Below are 14,653 nucleotides of genomic sequence, written 5' to 3'. Positions count from 1 at the left end.
ACCCTGAAAAGCTTTACTCATCTGTGCAGAAACTGATGTTCCTTGAGATGAGTGTCCTGTCCCTGTGGGTGTTCCACTCCAGACGTCTGTGCGCCCCTACATGTTCGCTCGGAGATTTTTACAGCAGTGCCTGCACAGGCCTCGTGCACCAACCATGTCCCAATAGCGCACATACGTGACTGGGCTCCTCAGTTCCTTCTCTACAAACAGAGACCGCTCCAACTCAGGATGGGCAGTGGAGCACTCCAGGTGCCCCACTCCAGGTGACTGAAAAAATTCTGATGACCTCTAGTGCCCATTTGTCTGTAGAGATGGCCTGCCAGTTGTGGCAGAAAGGGTGCAAACGGTGCCCCAAAATCTGGACCGATAATATGAGTGCTGGAGTGGGTGAAAGGTCTTCACCCACTCCAGGTTTCAAATCTGCTCATTAGGTGACAGGGGTTGGGGGACGGTGCTGACAGCATGGGGCGGCGTCGCTGGTGCCTAGGTCTCCAGCGCTGTTGATCATATGGCCTGTGGTGACATTGAGTGTAGGCCAGATATCGTGGGCATTGATACTTATACTGTCTTCTTCTAGTTGATGGTGTGTGAATGCCAAGGGATCTGAGAGTCGCTCTGGAGTCCTTCATGGCATGCAACACTGTATTGGTCTTCACAGCTAATAACTTCTCTACATCGAAGGGGAGAGCTTCCACGTATTTTGAATCTCGTGTGGGAAAGAAGATGATGTAAATCATGAAGCTCGATGCGTAACGATGGCCGTCGTGGTGGACCTGGCAGCCATGTCAGCAGCATTAAGGGCAGCCTGTACTGCTGTGCAAGAAATGATTTGTCCCTCAGAGACTACGGCTTTGAATTGCTCTCTCTTGTCCTCTGGAATGTCATTATAAAGTTCATGAGTTTCCTGTAATTTCTGTGGTCATATTTGACCAGTAGGGCCGAGTAATTAGTCACCTTGAATTGCAGTGTAAATGATGCATAAACTTTTCGACTGAGTCTGTCTAGTCTTTTACTGTCCTTGTCAGAGGGAGTGGACCAGGAATGCTGCTGTTTGTTCCTTTGGTTGGCTGCTTCAGCTACCAGCGAATTTGACGTGGGGTGCATGAAAAGGAACTCTGAGCCCTTTGATGGGACACAGTATTTCTGGTCTGCATGTTTGCAGGTAGGTGTTATAGTGGCTGGTGTCTGTCAGATATTCTTGGCAGGGCCATAATGGCTGCGTCAATAGGGAGGACAATCTTGGATGTGCTGGAAAGCTGTAACATGTTGGTCAGCTCATGCTAATTTTCCAACACCTCTTCCAAAGTAATCTTGAGTGCAATAACCACTCTTTTGCAGAGGTTGTGAAAATGAGTAAAATCATCTGTTGTTGTTGGAGGTGGGGGAACAACAGCCTCATCTGGTGAGGGTAGGGTGACTACACAACAACTATGAAAAGTCAGGACAGGGGGTGGGGAGTAATAGGAGCCCATATTAAAAAAAGCTCCAAATATTGGAACTGTCCCTATACAATTGGGACATCTGGTCACCCTAGGTGAGGGGGCTGAGTTATTATTGGTCAGAGAGGTGTCAGGTGCCCCCTTTTCTGTGTGCAGAGTTGCAGGTTGTTCTTCTCCTTCTGTTGCAGACATGTGCACAGGCTCAGGAGGAGATCTGATGTCACCTCTTCTGGGCCTGTGTCAGTCACTAGGGTGTCTCCATGGGCTCCAGCAATGCCACTGTCCAGGGAATGGCATGAGTGGCCCCACCCACAGGTGTCCATACCAGGGTGGTAGGTCCTTGGAATATGAGAAGAGGCAGGCAACTTTAAGTCTGAAGCCTCGGCACTGGAGCAGTGCGCATCGGCAGCAACTGGGGTACGGGCAGTGCTGGAGGTGCCCGGAGTGTGGTACATACTGAGCCGTGGAGCAGTCGGCACCAACGAGACAGACCTGCTTGGAGGTTGTTTGGAAAGTGGTTGGTCTCTGTGAGGCGAGGAAAGTGGTCGGGTTTTTTTTTTTTTTTTTCTGTTTTTTAATTTTTTGCTGACCTAGGTGGACTTTGTCTTGAGGATGACTCTGCAGCAGGGTTGGAGGGAGGTCTGAGGCACTTCTCCATTAAGAGTAATTGAGCCTCAGGTCTCTGTCCTTTTATGCTCCAGGCTTTAACCATGAACTCCCCCAAACACTGAACACACTGAGAATGGCTGTCCGAGATAGGAATGGCGTCTCTACACGTAGTGCATCGCTTAAAACCTGGTAAGCCAGGTGCAGTACGAACTGTCTAACTAACTGACAGGAAAAGCGGGAAGGGAAAAAAAACGTTGTTGGAGACAACGGGGAAAGGAGAGTTCAAACTTATCTACTAATTACTGGGTGAAACTGTGTAGAAACTAACTAAACTAGCCAAGACAAATTTTTTTTGAACGAATCCGCTGAGCTCCGTCTCAGGCTGGGACAGTAGAGAAGGAACTGAGGAGCCCAGCTGTGCATGCGCACTATTGAAGCACAGCTGGCGTGCAAGGCAGGCACCGTGTGTGCATGGTCCGTGCTAGTATTGCTGTAAAAATCTCTGAGCGAAGTTGCAGGAGCGCACTAACATCTGAAGTGGAACACCCACAGGGACAGCTCTTGAAGGAGAATGATTTTTATTTAGTCACATTGGTGAAATCCTCTCTTCATTGAAGCCAGTGGGAGTTTTGCCATTGACTTCAGAGGGGCCAGGATTTCATGCATTGACTTCGGAGGGGATACAGCTGAAGGCGTTTGCAGGACTGCGCTCTAAACCTCTATGATGGTGCTTTTTTGTTCAGATAAGAAACTTGCGCTAATCTTCACATTAAAAAATCCTTATAATTCTTAAATCACATACAAGTTTTAATATCTGAACTCACATCATATTTGGGCAACACAAATTAGATCAAAAAAGTTAGAAGAAAATGCCTATTTTTGTTGTTACCGCCTTAAAAGTCTTGGAAAAAATCGGTTTGGAAATGTGTGTTTGCTATATTATTTGTGTACAAACGCGGAGTGCAATCTGAAACTTTCAGCTTCTAGTTCAAGCAATGATTTTCAGCTTTGTTTTCTTCAGCCTTTGAAACTATCATTATGGCAAAGTCATGTACAGAAAATGGTCTGCTTGGAACTCATCTTAAAAAAATCATAGAAATATGAGATGGAATTGACTAATTAGGTAATCTAGTTCATCTTCCTCATCCCTCCGCTGGGATTTGTGATGCTCTTTGGAGAAAGAAAATCTGAAAATTTGGGAATCAGAGGAAAAGTGGGCCTCCTAGTGTAACTCAGGTTCTGACCTTTACACAATAAAGCTATCAGTTTGAGTTTCATTTAAAAAGTGCCAAGGCTCTCTAGTGAATCAAGGGAGAAAACTCTCTTTCATCCAAATGAATATTGCTTCAAAATGAACAATCCCCAAAATTAGCAAGCAAAAGTCACAAAATCATTTTCTCCTTTGACATTAATACAGATACTATGTCATTAACAAAGACTTGACCGTCACCATTACATTTGAAAAAGCAGGGATTAAAAGAGGTCTAGGATGTCCTCTCAGCAAACTAAGGAATTGCATGAAGGGTTACAGAAGGGTCGCTGGGTTTTCTAACCGGCAAATACTAGGCAAACCATCACTTGAAAGGAAAGGGAGGGCTCCTCCTGGAAATCTGTGCTGCCAGCAGAGAGAAGGGGGGCTGCTCCCCCAGAGCTACTGCCGGCAGGGAGATGGATGTGGGCAGTCCTCTGGCCCCAGCCCTGGGGCAGCCTGCACCCCAAACTCATCCCCAGCCCCACCCCAGAGCCTGCACCTCCAGCTGCAGCCCTCACACCCCCACACCACAACACTCTGTCCCAGCTCTTGAGCCCCACCCACACCCTAAACCCCTCATCCTCGGCCCCAAGCCAGAGCCCACACCCCAGTCAGAACCCTCACCCCAACTCTCTGTACTAGCCCTGAGCTCCCTCTCACACTCCGAACCCCTTGGCCCCACCTCACCACATATCACCTCCATACTGGTGCATATAATTAAATTCATTTCACACATGGATATAAATAATTAGAGGGAACATTGCTCCTAACTGCCAGAGGGATGGAAGCAACTGGAGACAAGGAAATGGAAAACACAGTCTGGGACTTAGTTAGCAGTAGAGGAAATCAGACTGCAGTAGGAGTAAAGCTAGTGAAAAAGCTTGATGGACATCATATTGATCACTAGGCTAACGGCAACTGGGCTTCAGCTGAGGAACTTTTTTTTTTAAAATCTGTATTCAAATGGTATCCAGTGAAGAGGAGAAAAAAACATATCGTAAGAGCTTTTGGTATGCTGGAAACAAAGGTAGTCGTGGGTAATATAAGTGCATATGTAGGTGGATTCCGCTAAGGCAATCACAGCTGCTTTGTAGCACATGGCTATAGTACATTCACAATGCGAAAGGCAAGGCACTTCTGGATAATGGACACAGAGTGAAAAATGTGCTTACCTGTACACTCACATGTGAGCAAGAGCATTAATGGTTAGTGCTCACAGATGGGGAAGAGCCTGTCATGCAGGCTGTAGATCTATGTCTCTCTACAGAGAGACGCTGCTCTAGCAAGCTTTTCAAAAATGGGAGCCTAAAGTTTGACTCCTAAATCCCGATTCAGGGACTTGAGTAAGTGGCCCGATTTTCAAAACTGCCAAGCAGCCAGAAGTTCCAATGGGAGCCGGCTGCTTATTGAAATGCCCAGATATAGATTTAGGTGTCTAAGTTTAGGAACCCATTTTAAAAACTATGCACAGACATATGTCTAAGAACCAATATATATACACACACATACAGACGCCTCCCGACTTACGCAATTGTTCCGTTCTGGAAAGCCTTGCGTAACTCGAATTTTGCATAAGTTGGAAATGTATACCCATACGTTACGCAAAAATTTCTGCAACTTGAAAATCTTAGTTCTGGCTTATGGAACTTTTTCTATACGTGCAAATTTGCGTAAGTTGGGTCTTGCATAACCCAGGGAGCATCTGTACACACAATGGTATGGTAGAAAGATTTTATTAGCATGAGTTTGGGATAGACACATTACTCATAGAGTGACAGAACCACGTTATCAGTTATTCAAGTTATCCCAAACAAATGCTGAAGCAGCTTTTCTGCTACCCGGTGCCAGTATGTACAGCTGGTGTAAGTTGGTGCCAACATCACCTGACTCCAGTGAGGTACCACGAGTTGTCCTTTGCATGTATGACCCAGTAGCCTGCTTAAATAACTGCAGCTCTCTGGTGCCTTCCACTACCTTGATGGCACTGGTTTCTATAGTCAGCCCACACCAGAGTGAAACTGGCCTGTATGAAATGGTGCATTATACACCATCTTTTCCGCTTCTGTGTTTGTACTATATTTGTACTATAAACCACCTGAAACACATACTAACATGCTGGATAGGTAACTGGGCAACTAGGCTGGGTAAACAAATTCAGTATTTCCTATGGAGCAGGGAGACTGAAACTTCGATAGCTGCTGATTTGAGGCCGAGATTAATCCCAGAAAGCTGTTCAGCGCTGATGATATATGTATGCTGGGAACCCTGCTTACTACTTCCTCACACAGCCACTTACTAATCTGATTTTGGTTCCAGCCTGGAAGCCTTGTTTTGCAAATTAAGTAATGGTTTGCAGAGCTGAGAAATCCCATGCCCTTGGAATTTCTCTTAAACAGTCATTTAGATCCAAGTTTTCTCAAAGAGAGCTGATGGGAGCTAAGCACTTTTGGAAAATCAGGCCAGTAGAGTCTATTGTTTTACACTTTACTCACAAATCCTATATGCAGTGGTTCCACTACATCTTGCGCATGGTGGGACATGAACAAGTGCCCCCATTGGGCTCCTTATATCCCCAGGAGCAGTCAGAGAGGTCTTTGAGCAGGCCCCAAGGCAGCTCCTGTGATTCAATTGGCTCCTTTCATAAAATGTTCCCGTACCACTAAAAGAGGAAAGAGAAGGAAAAAGGACACATCGCAGGTTCTGGTGCAAAGGAAGGAGAGGAAAGAGAAAAGCAATGGCATCACACGTCATTTCCCACCAAGAACAAGGATATGTAACTCACCAAGGTCCAGAGACAAATTTCCAGAGTTTGCCTTGCCTCTCAGGTAACCCACCAAGGCATGTAATAAACCACTTTGCTCACCCCCAATGACTAGTTCGGGCTACAGGGAGAAAAGTTGTATTTAAAAAATGAGGCGGCTTGGGGCTGATACTGTAGGATCTCTCTGGGTATTTCCTGGTGTGGAGAGAGTACAAAGGGAATTTTGTGTTGGCTCCTTCTTAAAATCCTAGGGAAAACACTGTTGAGTTTTTTTTGTCTCTCAAACGTTGCCAATCAGAGCTGTGCAAAACGTTTACCTCGATGCCACTGGCATTTTCATTAGCAGCTTTGGTATGCGTTCTGCCAGCTTTTGAGACTCTCAGGGCCCAGCTGATAGAGAGGGTTTGCACACCTAGCCAATCTTCCCACTCAGGACTAGAATAGCAGGGGGTGCTGCTGGTCAGGATTTAGATTCAGAGGCATGTGGGAAAAGACTCATCTCCCATGATAACAGTTGTCACTTCCCCATCACCAGCCCCTGGATGGAATGAAGCATGGGGCAGAGGATGGAAGGGGAGGGAGGGTTGGTGGTGCTAGGTCTTGCAGGGGAGATGACCGGAGAACAGCAACGAGGAAGGTGGGAAGACAGTAGCAGGAGAGGACATTCCCTTTGATGGTTCATATCTTGCCCCTTTTAACCAAACAGAATTTTCCTTTTGAGAGCCAACAGATTACAGCAGCGCACTGCTCCGCACCATGTGCTCAAAACCTTGGCAGTACAGCACAGAGCAGCGCCAAGCTCCGGATCCCTGCCTCTCTCTTTCACACAGAGGTTTCTCCAATCTCTGGGGCCTTGGACAAGAAAGCGCTTCATTTCCATCATTCCCCAAACTGGCCTTCGCCCCCTTGCTTAAGAGACAAGAAAAACCAACAGATAGGGGGTGGGGGTGTCAGGGAAAGGGAAGAGGGGGAGGTTGAGTGGGGACAAGGAGTAAAAAGTGAAGAGGAAATGAAAGGATGCCACAATGCACTCTTCCCTCTCTCCCACTTTTCTTTTATCTTCTTCATGCTCTCTAGTCCAGGGGTTCTCAGACTGGGGGTTGGGACCCCTTAGGGGGTCATGAGGTTATTATATGGGGGATCGCGAGAGGTCAGCATCCACCTCAAAACCTGCTTTGCATCCAGTGTTTCTAATGGTGTTAAATATATTAAAAGTGTTTTTAATTTATGGGGAGGGGGTCACACTCAGAGGCTAGCTATGTGAAAGGGGTCGCCAGTACAAAAGTCTGAGAACCGCTGCTGTAGTTGATGTCGGTCTTTATAACATATCATCTCAGTACCCGAGTACTCTCCAGTTGTGGAGCAAGTGACAGGACTAACATCCACCAGGTGTGACTCATTATCTCTCACCTCCACAGCTGCTGGCCCTGCACGTTCTCACCTATCACTAACTTCTGCTCAGGCTCCCTTTTTTCTTTCCCCATCAATGTTTCTTGAAAGTATTTTAAAAACCTCCCCACCACACACACACACAACACACACACCCCTATGCTTTTCGGTTCCCCTCCTCTCCTTGCCTTTCAAAAGGGAGTTCCTTTTCCATCATTCTTGTTTTATTTTTCTAGAATACTTCCAAAGACATGACAGGAAGGATGAGATGATGGATACATACCCAAAACAGCCCCAGATCAAATAAACACTACGCACATATTTAACTTTATGCACATGCTTAACCTCCATCCCTAAGCACTTAATCACATACTTAACTTTAAGCACACATTTAAGTCCCATTATCTTCAATGGGACTTAAGCATGTGCTTATAGGCTTTGCTGAACTGGGCCTACCTGTTGTTCATTTGGTGCAGGGTGAAGCTCTGTATATGTTTCTCATTTGGAAATAAATGACCAAAGCTTCCCCTATGTAAGTTCTAATGATCCCTTCTGGCCTTGATAGCTATACATTTATTTAACTTTTCATGAGAACAGTGCAGCAACGGAGCAGAGAAGAACATGCAGGAGAGCAAGAGAAACTTACGTTGGTTTCGAAGCTTCTGCTTGGTCAGTCTGCAGTTTCTCTCCACCTTCTACTTCCATAGTGCAATAAACGATGCGGTTTGGAGCTAAGGATTTTAGACCCTGCACTTCCATTATGACGACCTATGGAGTGAAGAGAGGAAGAGTAAGGAAAGTACTGAGCAACACAATAGCAAATTAGCTCTTTCAGCTCAAGCTCTTTCATTAGGGTGACCAGATGTCCCAATTTCATAGGGACAGTCCCAATTTTTGGGTCTTTTTCTTATATAGGCTCCTATTACCTCCCATCTCTGTCCTGATTTTCAATTTGCTATCAAGTCACCCTATCTTTCATCAGGGAGACTGCCCAAATATATATGATATGGGTCCGCTCTTGTGGGGTACTGAATGCCTTCAACTTCACAACACGGTAAGACCAATAAATAACCCTCGTGAGGGCTGAGATCCAAACAAGAAGCCACTCACAAAACATCAACAATCCATATCACTATCAATGCTGCAGTCTGGACTCACCTTCTGCTCATATTTTTGCAAATTCTATCAATCCCAGTTCTTTGCCTGACCCACAGTAGCAGAATGTGGCTCTCTGTCCCTTTCCAGTGGCTAGGCCACATAGAGACTTATCAGTCTGCTACTTCGGGTAAGCTAATGGAACTGATCCCTTCACTCAAGCAGGAGAAGCTTGTGTGTTTAGGTCTGGAGATCACAGGTTTAGTCCCTGTAGAAGATTCATCAACAAGTGTCATTATACAGGAAGTGCAGTAGGATGATGCATGTGTTTGTTTACGGCAGAGTATAAATAATTGTCAACCTTAAGTCTGTCTTATCAAAACTTTTTCTTCTTTTAATGTTGATGAATCATCACGTTAACAGTGTGCCTTCATGAAGAAATCACATGGATGTTTCTGCTCCTCTTATAACTAGAGATGCAGCATATAAGTTAAAATTTCAAATTCCATGCTATATATTCCCTGATGCATTGTGATTCGCCTGCAGATTCTCTCATACGTACAGAGATTTCTGCAGATTCTCTGATGAATCAATGTTTCTTGACCAAACTTCTGCTGCGCAAATGTTTTGTGCATATGAATGGATTGCTCACCCTCTAGAACTTCAAAGCTCCACTTACAATTCCTTCTGAATCGCTTTCAGTTGGGATAAAATGTTAAACAACATTGTCATGAACAGCTTGTTTATGAACGGCACATATTTTTCTTACAAGTAGATCTAGTGCTTTGTGACATTTCACTGTTTCTTGATACCTGTGCACATAGTAGTTATGCTCTGTTTGATGTCCACAAAGACATGAGCCCTCCACAACCAAATTTCCAGTAAAGCTGAACTGAATATTGCGAATATCACGAAGCCAATACTACCTTAAATATTTTGAACGCTGAATTCAGTGATATTATAAACAGCGGTGTAAGTTGCATGTTGTTAAATTGGCGTAATGGTGAAAATTAGTGTAACTTACACAGCAAAGGGGACATTTAGCACAAAAAAAATAGACAAAAATGGGGAAAATGGTAAATATAAATCCTCTTTATTTCATTTTACACCTTTTTCAGGTCCGCTCTGTGTATGCTCAAAAGCTTGTTTCTCTCACCAACAGAAATTGGTCCAATAAAAGATATTACCTTGGCCACCTTGTCTCTCTGAGGAATAAAGTGACATCTCTACTTAGCAGTAATCAAATGCAAAGACACCTAAAGCACAAGGTTTTAGTAGTTTAGGAACCAGTAATAAAGTCTCTATGAAATTACACTGATGAATATCTCTATCCCAGAAGTTCTATTTTTGATTTAAAAAACCCACAGAACCCTATTATTGCAAAAAGCAAAGAGAATGAAACATTGTGATTCCCTGAAACAGAGTGTTTTTAGGTACTATAGAGAAATGAGGCATCCAGATTACTTCCCGGATTAATTCCACCCAATTTCAGTGGAGTTGCCCTGCAAATGAATTTAGCTCATGGCTTCTATACTTGGTACAAACACTGTGAAGATGCTAGTTAATTACACTACTGTTTGAGCAACTTGATACAATCTACCTTGAATTTCACATTAGTATAATCTCCACAGATTGTTCTAACATGACTGGGAGAAATCTAAAAGGGCACATTATGAAGCTTGATAAAAGCATTTTATAATTGTTTCCTACAAGGGAAGAAAGCCCCGCTTGGGGATTAGGAAATCCTTCTACTGACCTCTGCCCCTCAGGCTGTTATTTTAATATCTACTCTCACGGCTCAAACTGGCTAGGCATTGATTGGTGTGATTCTTAATCACACTAATTCAGCACATTATATGTTCAAATGGAGACAGTTTGTAGCTTTTACCTCCAAGGAGAAAGACAGCACAACATCTGACTTTGAAAGCTGGTTTTCATTTTCTTCTCCCAGGTCAATTATTGAGGTGTTGTGGCTGCGTTTTAGCTTCTGTAACTTGAACTCAGAGCCGCCTTTGGACACTGGCATGCTTTCCAAGTTTGCCATCAGCAGATTAACAGAAGACTTTAGCTCCTCGATAAACATGTTTTCCATTTCTTTGGATACAAATTTCGGAAATTTACGCTCCTTTGATTAAAACAACAAGAAAAATATATTAAGATTTAATGGATACTCAAAAGTCGCTTGTTGGATTGTCACACCATGTGAGTGATCTGGTTAGGTCTCCACATGCATTTGGAAAGTGCCTTGCACATAGAGAACTACCACCATCCATAACAGCTGTCTCCCAAGCCACTTGGATGGATACATTACCTTTAGCAACTGGCTAAACCAGTGCCTGGCATTTATGTGATAAACTGTAGCTTCCTGTATGCATTTTTCAGTTTCACATTCATTATCTGTTAATACAGTTTGTCTCCTATATACATGCCTCATCGGTATACATACCCTGGCCCACATCCTCAGCTGGTGTGTGTTGCCATAGCTACACTGAAGTAAATGGAGCTTCTCTAAATTTACACAAGCGGGGGAATGGCACCCTGTTTTTTCTCCCCTCATTTAAATGATAGATTCCTCCTCAGAGATCTGCTCAGGGCTAATTTTAAAGTCCAACCCAGAGCTGATCACAGCCAACCCCAACCTAACCCAAGAACCTCATGATATTTTCAGAATTGACCCAAACCCGACACTTGCATGAGAACTTGTGTCAGCGCTTCAGACTTGTCCTTGGGGCTCGGCCCATTGGGCACTTCCCACTCCCAATGCCTGTGATCTGTCTCTGCATGTGGGATTGTCATGGCGGCGTCTGTATGTGCTACTCTTACCAGCTACCGGTGCCTTGCTGCCTGACTAGTTAGCACACTCTCTCTGCAACCCACACAGAACGGAGAGAGGTGGTGACAACCAGCAGAAGCTGGACAGGCAGCTGTAATGCCGACCCCTGGGCAGGAGGAGGTGATCACCTACGACCCGAACCAGAGAGCCTTGGGTTGTTTTTCATGCACAACCTGAACCCAGCGCTTGTATTCAAGTGCTGTCGGGTTGCAGGGCTCTACTCTGCCTGGGCCCAGCTGGCATGTGCACTAGAAGTGTCTTCTCCCACATGCAGCTCCGTCAGTTCACCTTTATTACGATCTGCAACGCTCCAAAAAGCCTAGGAATTTCCTGCCTAGCTGCATAGCACCCGTAGTACAAACACAACAGGATTTATTCTCACAATGCCACCGCAGAAGGGTTCAAAAGGATTATTTCCCCCTTTTTACATGGGTGGGACAGAGGCACCGAGAAGTGATTTGTCTAAGGTCACCTAAAGTCTGCAATAGAGCCAGAAACTGAATCCTGATCGCTGCAGTGCCAGGCCAGTGCCCTTCTCCCGAGTAAGCACTGCCAGCTGTGCCCTGCTGTGTGCTGGGTTTGTGTATGTGGCCAAATATCTGCCAGTGATTTGGGCGAGGCCATCAATTTAACTTGTGACGTCATCCATGCGTTGACTCCAGGTCTCCCTGCTGTTTTCTTAGGGTTGTCTCATTAAGGGTCTGAAGTGCTAACGGGGATCTAGGCCACGAGAACGAAGGGCGTGTGGTCCCAGTTGGAAGCTGTTTCTCAGGAAGGGGTTGCTGTTAGGCACAGCTCCTCCCAGAGGGCACTGCTACCATGGGATGGGAGTTTAAATGTGACTGACCAGGCTTTATCATCCCAGTTAAAAGCTCAGGATCCTAAGGCCTGGTTGCTCCACTGATCCCAAGCAATGGGAAGCAGCCTGGGCTAACCCAGTATTCCCTCCCAGGCCATGGAGCAGGCAGGAGAGGTCTCAGGGCAGCAGTAGCCCTGACAGCCCCCACATTCTCATCCATAGCAGGAGAAGGGTTTGTGCAGATCCACCAGCCCTGGGTCTCACCTGCCTGCCAGGGCAGATACAGAGCTCTGTAGCTCAGAAGGGGCGTGGGAACTCTGTGTGGGCTCCCTGCCTGCTTCCCAAACCCGTGGGACACACACCCGTTCCACTCCCTACCCCACCTGTGCTAGGAGTGGGCAGGGCCTGCTGCTAAGTCATTAACAAAATGAGGAATAAACACTGTGGTGGGAAATGGCTGAAGCAGTGAATGATTCTAGTCCCCTCAGCACCTTCCCTGCAATTTCTTTGTAACAAACTGGCCAGGCAGGTAATTCAAAGGGCAATCTCTCTCTCAGGCCAAGAAGGCCTCAGCACCCGCACTTGAGGCCTGATGTCAAAAGAGAGCTCAGCTTGCATCGAGGCACTTCAGTGGGTGACTAGATTTTCAAGAGTTCAGCACGTCATCACAATGGGAGCGTCTGGGTGCTCGGCACCTGTGGTAAAACTTTCAAATGCACCTAAGGATATGTCTACACTGCAACAACAAAAAAACAACTGACTCTGGCTTGCACTCCAGGGCTAGAAATAGCAGTGCAGACATGCCAGTTCAGGCTCTGAGACGCACCTGCCTGCCAGGTTTCAAATCGCAGGCTCCACACTGAGTAGTAACACCTACATGGCTATGTTTAGCCCCAAGTCAGTTGACCCAGGTGCTGACACTCACTGTCGTGGACGGTTTTTTGTTTTGTCAGTGTAGATGTACCCTAAATGACTTAAGAGCCCTCATTCCACTGACTTGCAATGGCTCCTGCATGCGAAAGTCACGTTTGAGAATGGGAGATAGGTGCTTTTGGAAACATTATCCCAACACTGCAGGTACTGAACACTTACCCCCCGGCTCTGAGCTCTTTTGAAAATCTGTCCCTAAGTGTTTCCTAAGTTAGTGACAACAAACCAGAATCTACCCCCAGATTCATTTGGTACAACTTCAGTGACAGAAATGGGTGCCAGCCAGGGGCGGTGCCAGCCTCTGCCCGGGGAGGTGGTGGGGCTGAGGTGGGTTAATCAGAAAATTGGGGAGGTTATGTCCTCACTTGCCATGAGGCCTCACCTCCTGCTCCTCCTCTTCCCTCGCCCCTAACAGACCAGGGAGCAGCGGCCATAGGTGGTAGGGCCCAGGAGCCCAGGTGTGTCAGTCCAGGCCACTGTGGGGAGTCCCAGACCTTCCAGTTGCCCTGGGCAGCATGTCTCAGCAGGTGGGGACATGGGCTGGGGCTGCTCTCAGACAGTGCTGCTGCCGGTGGTGGTCCTGCTGCTGACGGAGCTGCGTGCTCGGCCAGCAGCCACCACTCTCTCCCCTCTGCCTTCAAAGCTGGGTGGCTGGCAAGTGACGGCTGCTCCAGAGGGTGGCTAAAGGCAAATTTTGGGGTGACTACAGCCCCTGAAAGCCCCCCAGGTGCCACCTCTGGTGCCAGCAGCATAGGGGCTGGAACTAGGGGTGCGGAGGGTGCTGCAGCACCTCCTGGCTTGAAGTGGTTGTCATTATAAACAGGGTTTGCAGTTCGGTTAAATGGCTCTCAGCACTACACAAAAACAGTTCCAGCACCTCTGGCCAGCAGCTCACTAATTAAAAAGCCATTGCCAAGCAGCCTTTTACTCACAATTAGGGTGCCCAGATGTCCCGATTTTATAGGGATAGTCCCGATATTTAAGGCTTTTTCTTACACAGGTGCCTTTTATCCCCCACCCTCTGCTACCATTTTTCACACTTGCTGTCTGGTCACCCTACTCACAATGTCTATGTTTTACTATTTTACTACGCTAGGATCAAAATCCAGGACTATCCACCCCCTTCGAAGAAACTAGCCTCTAATTCCAGGACTGTCCTAAGCCATCTGATGCATCTGTCCATCCCCCTAAGTCACCTCCAATTTGACTGTTTTTTAGGGGGCACCAGTAACTGTGCTAGGCATAAGCTATCTGGCTGGAGCTCACTACCAGAAAAAGCTCTAAAACACAATTGTGGAGACGACTTCAGAAATATCTTCTCGCTCCAAGGCTGACAGTTCATAATGACACCATAAAAAAGAGGTTCATAAAATGCACCCAGGGAAAGAAAACAAGATCACGTTTCTGCCAGGAAACCTTCTTAAGACTGTAGAAGAAATACAAACAGCAACACAGGCTGGCAGAGTGTATCCGAGAGTACTCAATGGTTTATTCATTACAAACACATTTCAAAGCAACACTTGTGCCAGGCAATTAAAATGCAGCC

General features: G+C 46.1%; 1 protein-coding gene across 17 annotated transcripts in view; it reads right to left on the bottom strand.

The window, feature by feature from the left end:
- The window catches only part of CADPS (calcium dependent secretion activator), a 372,967-nt gene that overhangs the window by 193,931 nt on the left and 164,383 nt on the right, over nt 1-14,653 (bottom strand). For all 17 annotated transcript variants that reach the window (XM_030571245.1, XM_030571256.1, XM_030571246.1 and 14 more), the window contains exons 5-6: nt 10,434-10,670; nt 8,097-8,218 (exon numbers count right to left, since the gene is read on the bottom strand). In XM_030571245.1, coding sequence (XP_030427105.1) covers nt 8,097-8,218; nt 10,434-10,670 — 359 coding nt within the window. The remainder of the gene's footprint in view (nt 1-8,096; nt 8,219-10,433; nt 10,671-14,653) is intronic.

Source organism: Gopherus evgoodei, chromosome 7 (assembly GCF_007399415.2).
Source record: "Gopherus evgoodei ecotype Sinaloan lineage chromosome 7, rGopEvg1_v1.p, whole genome shotgun sequence".
NCBI lineage: Eukaryota > Metazoa > Chordata > Testudines > Testudinidae > Gopherus > Gopherus evgoodei.
Note: the sequence above shows the minus strand (reverse complement) of the source record. Positions and strands in the feature narration are given on the sequence as shown.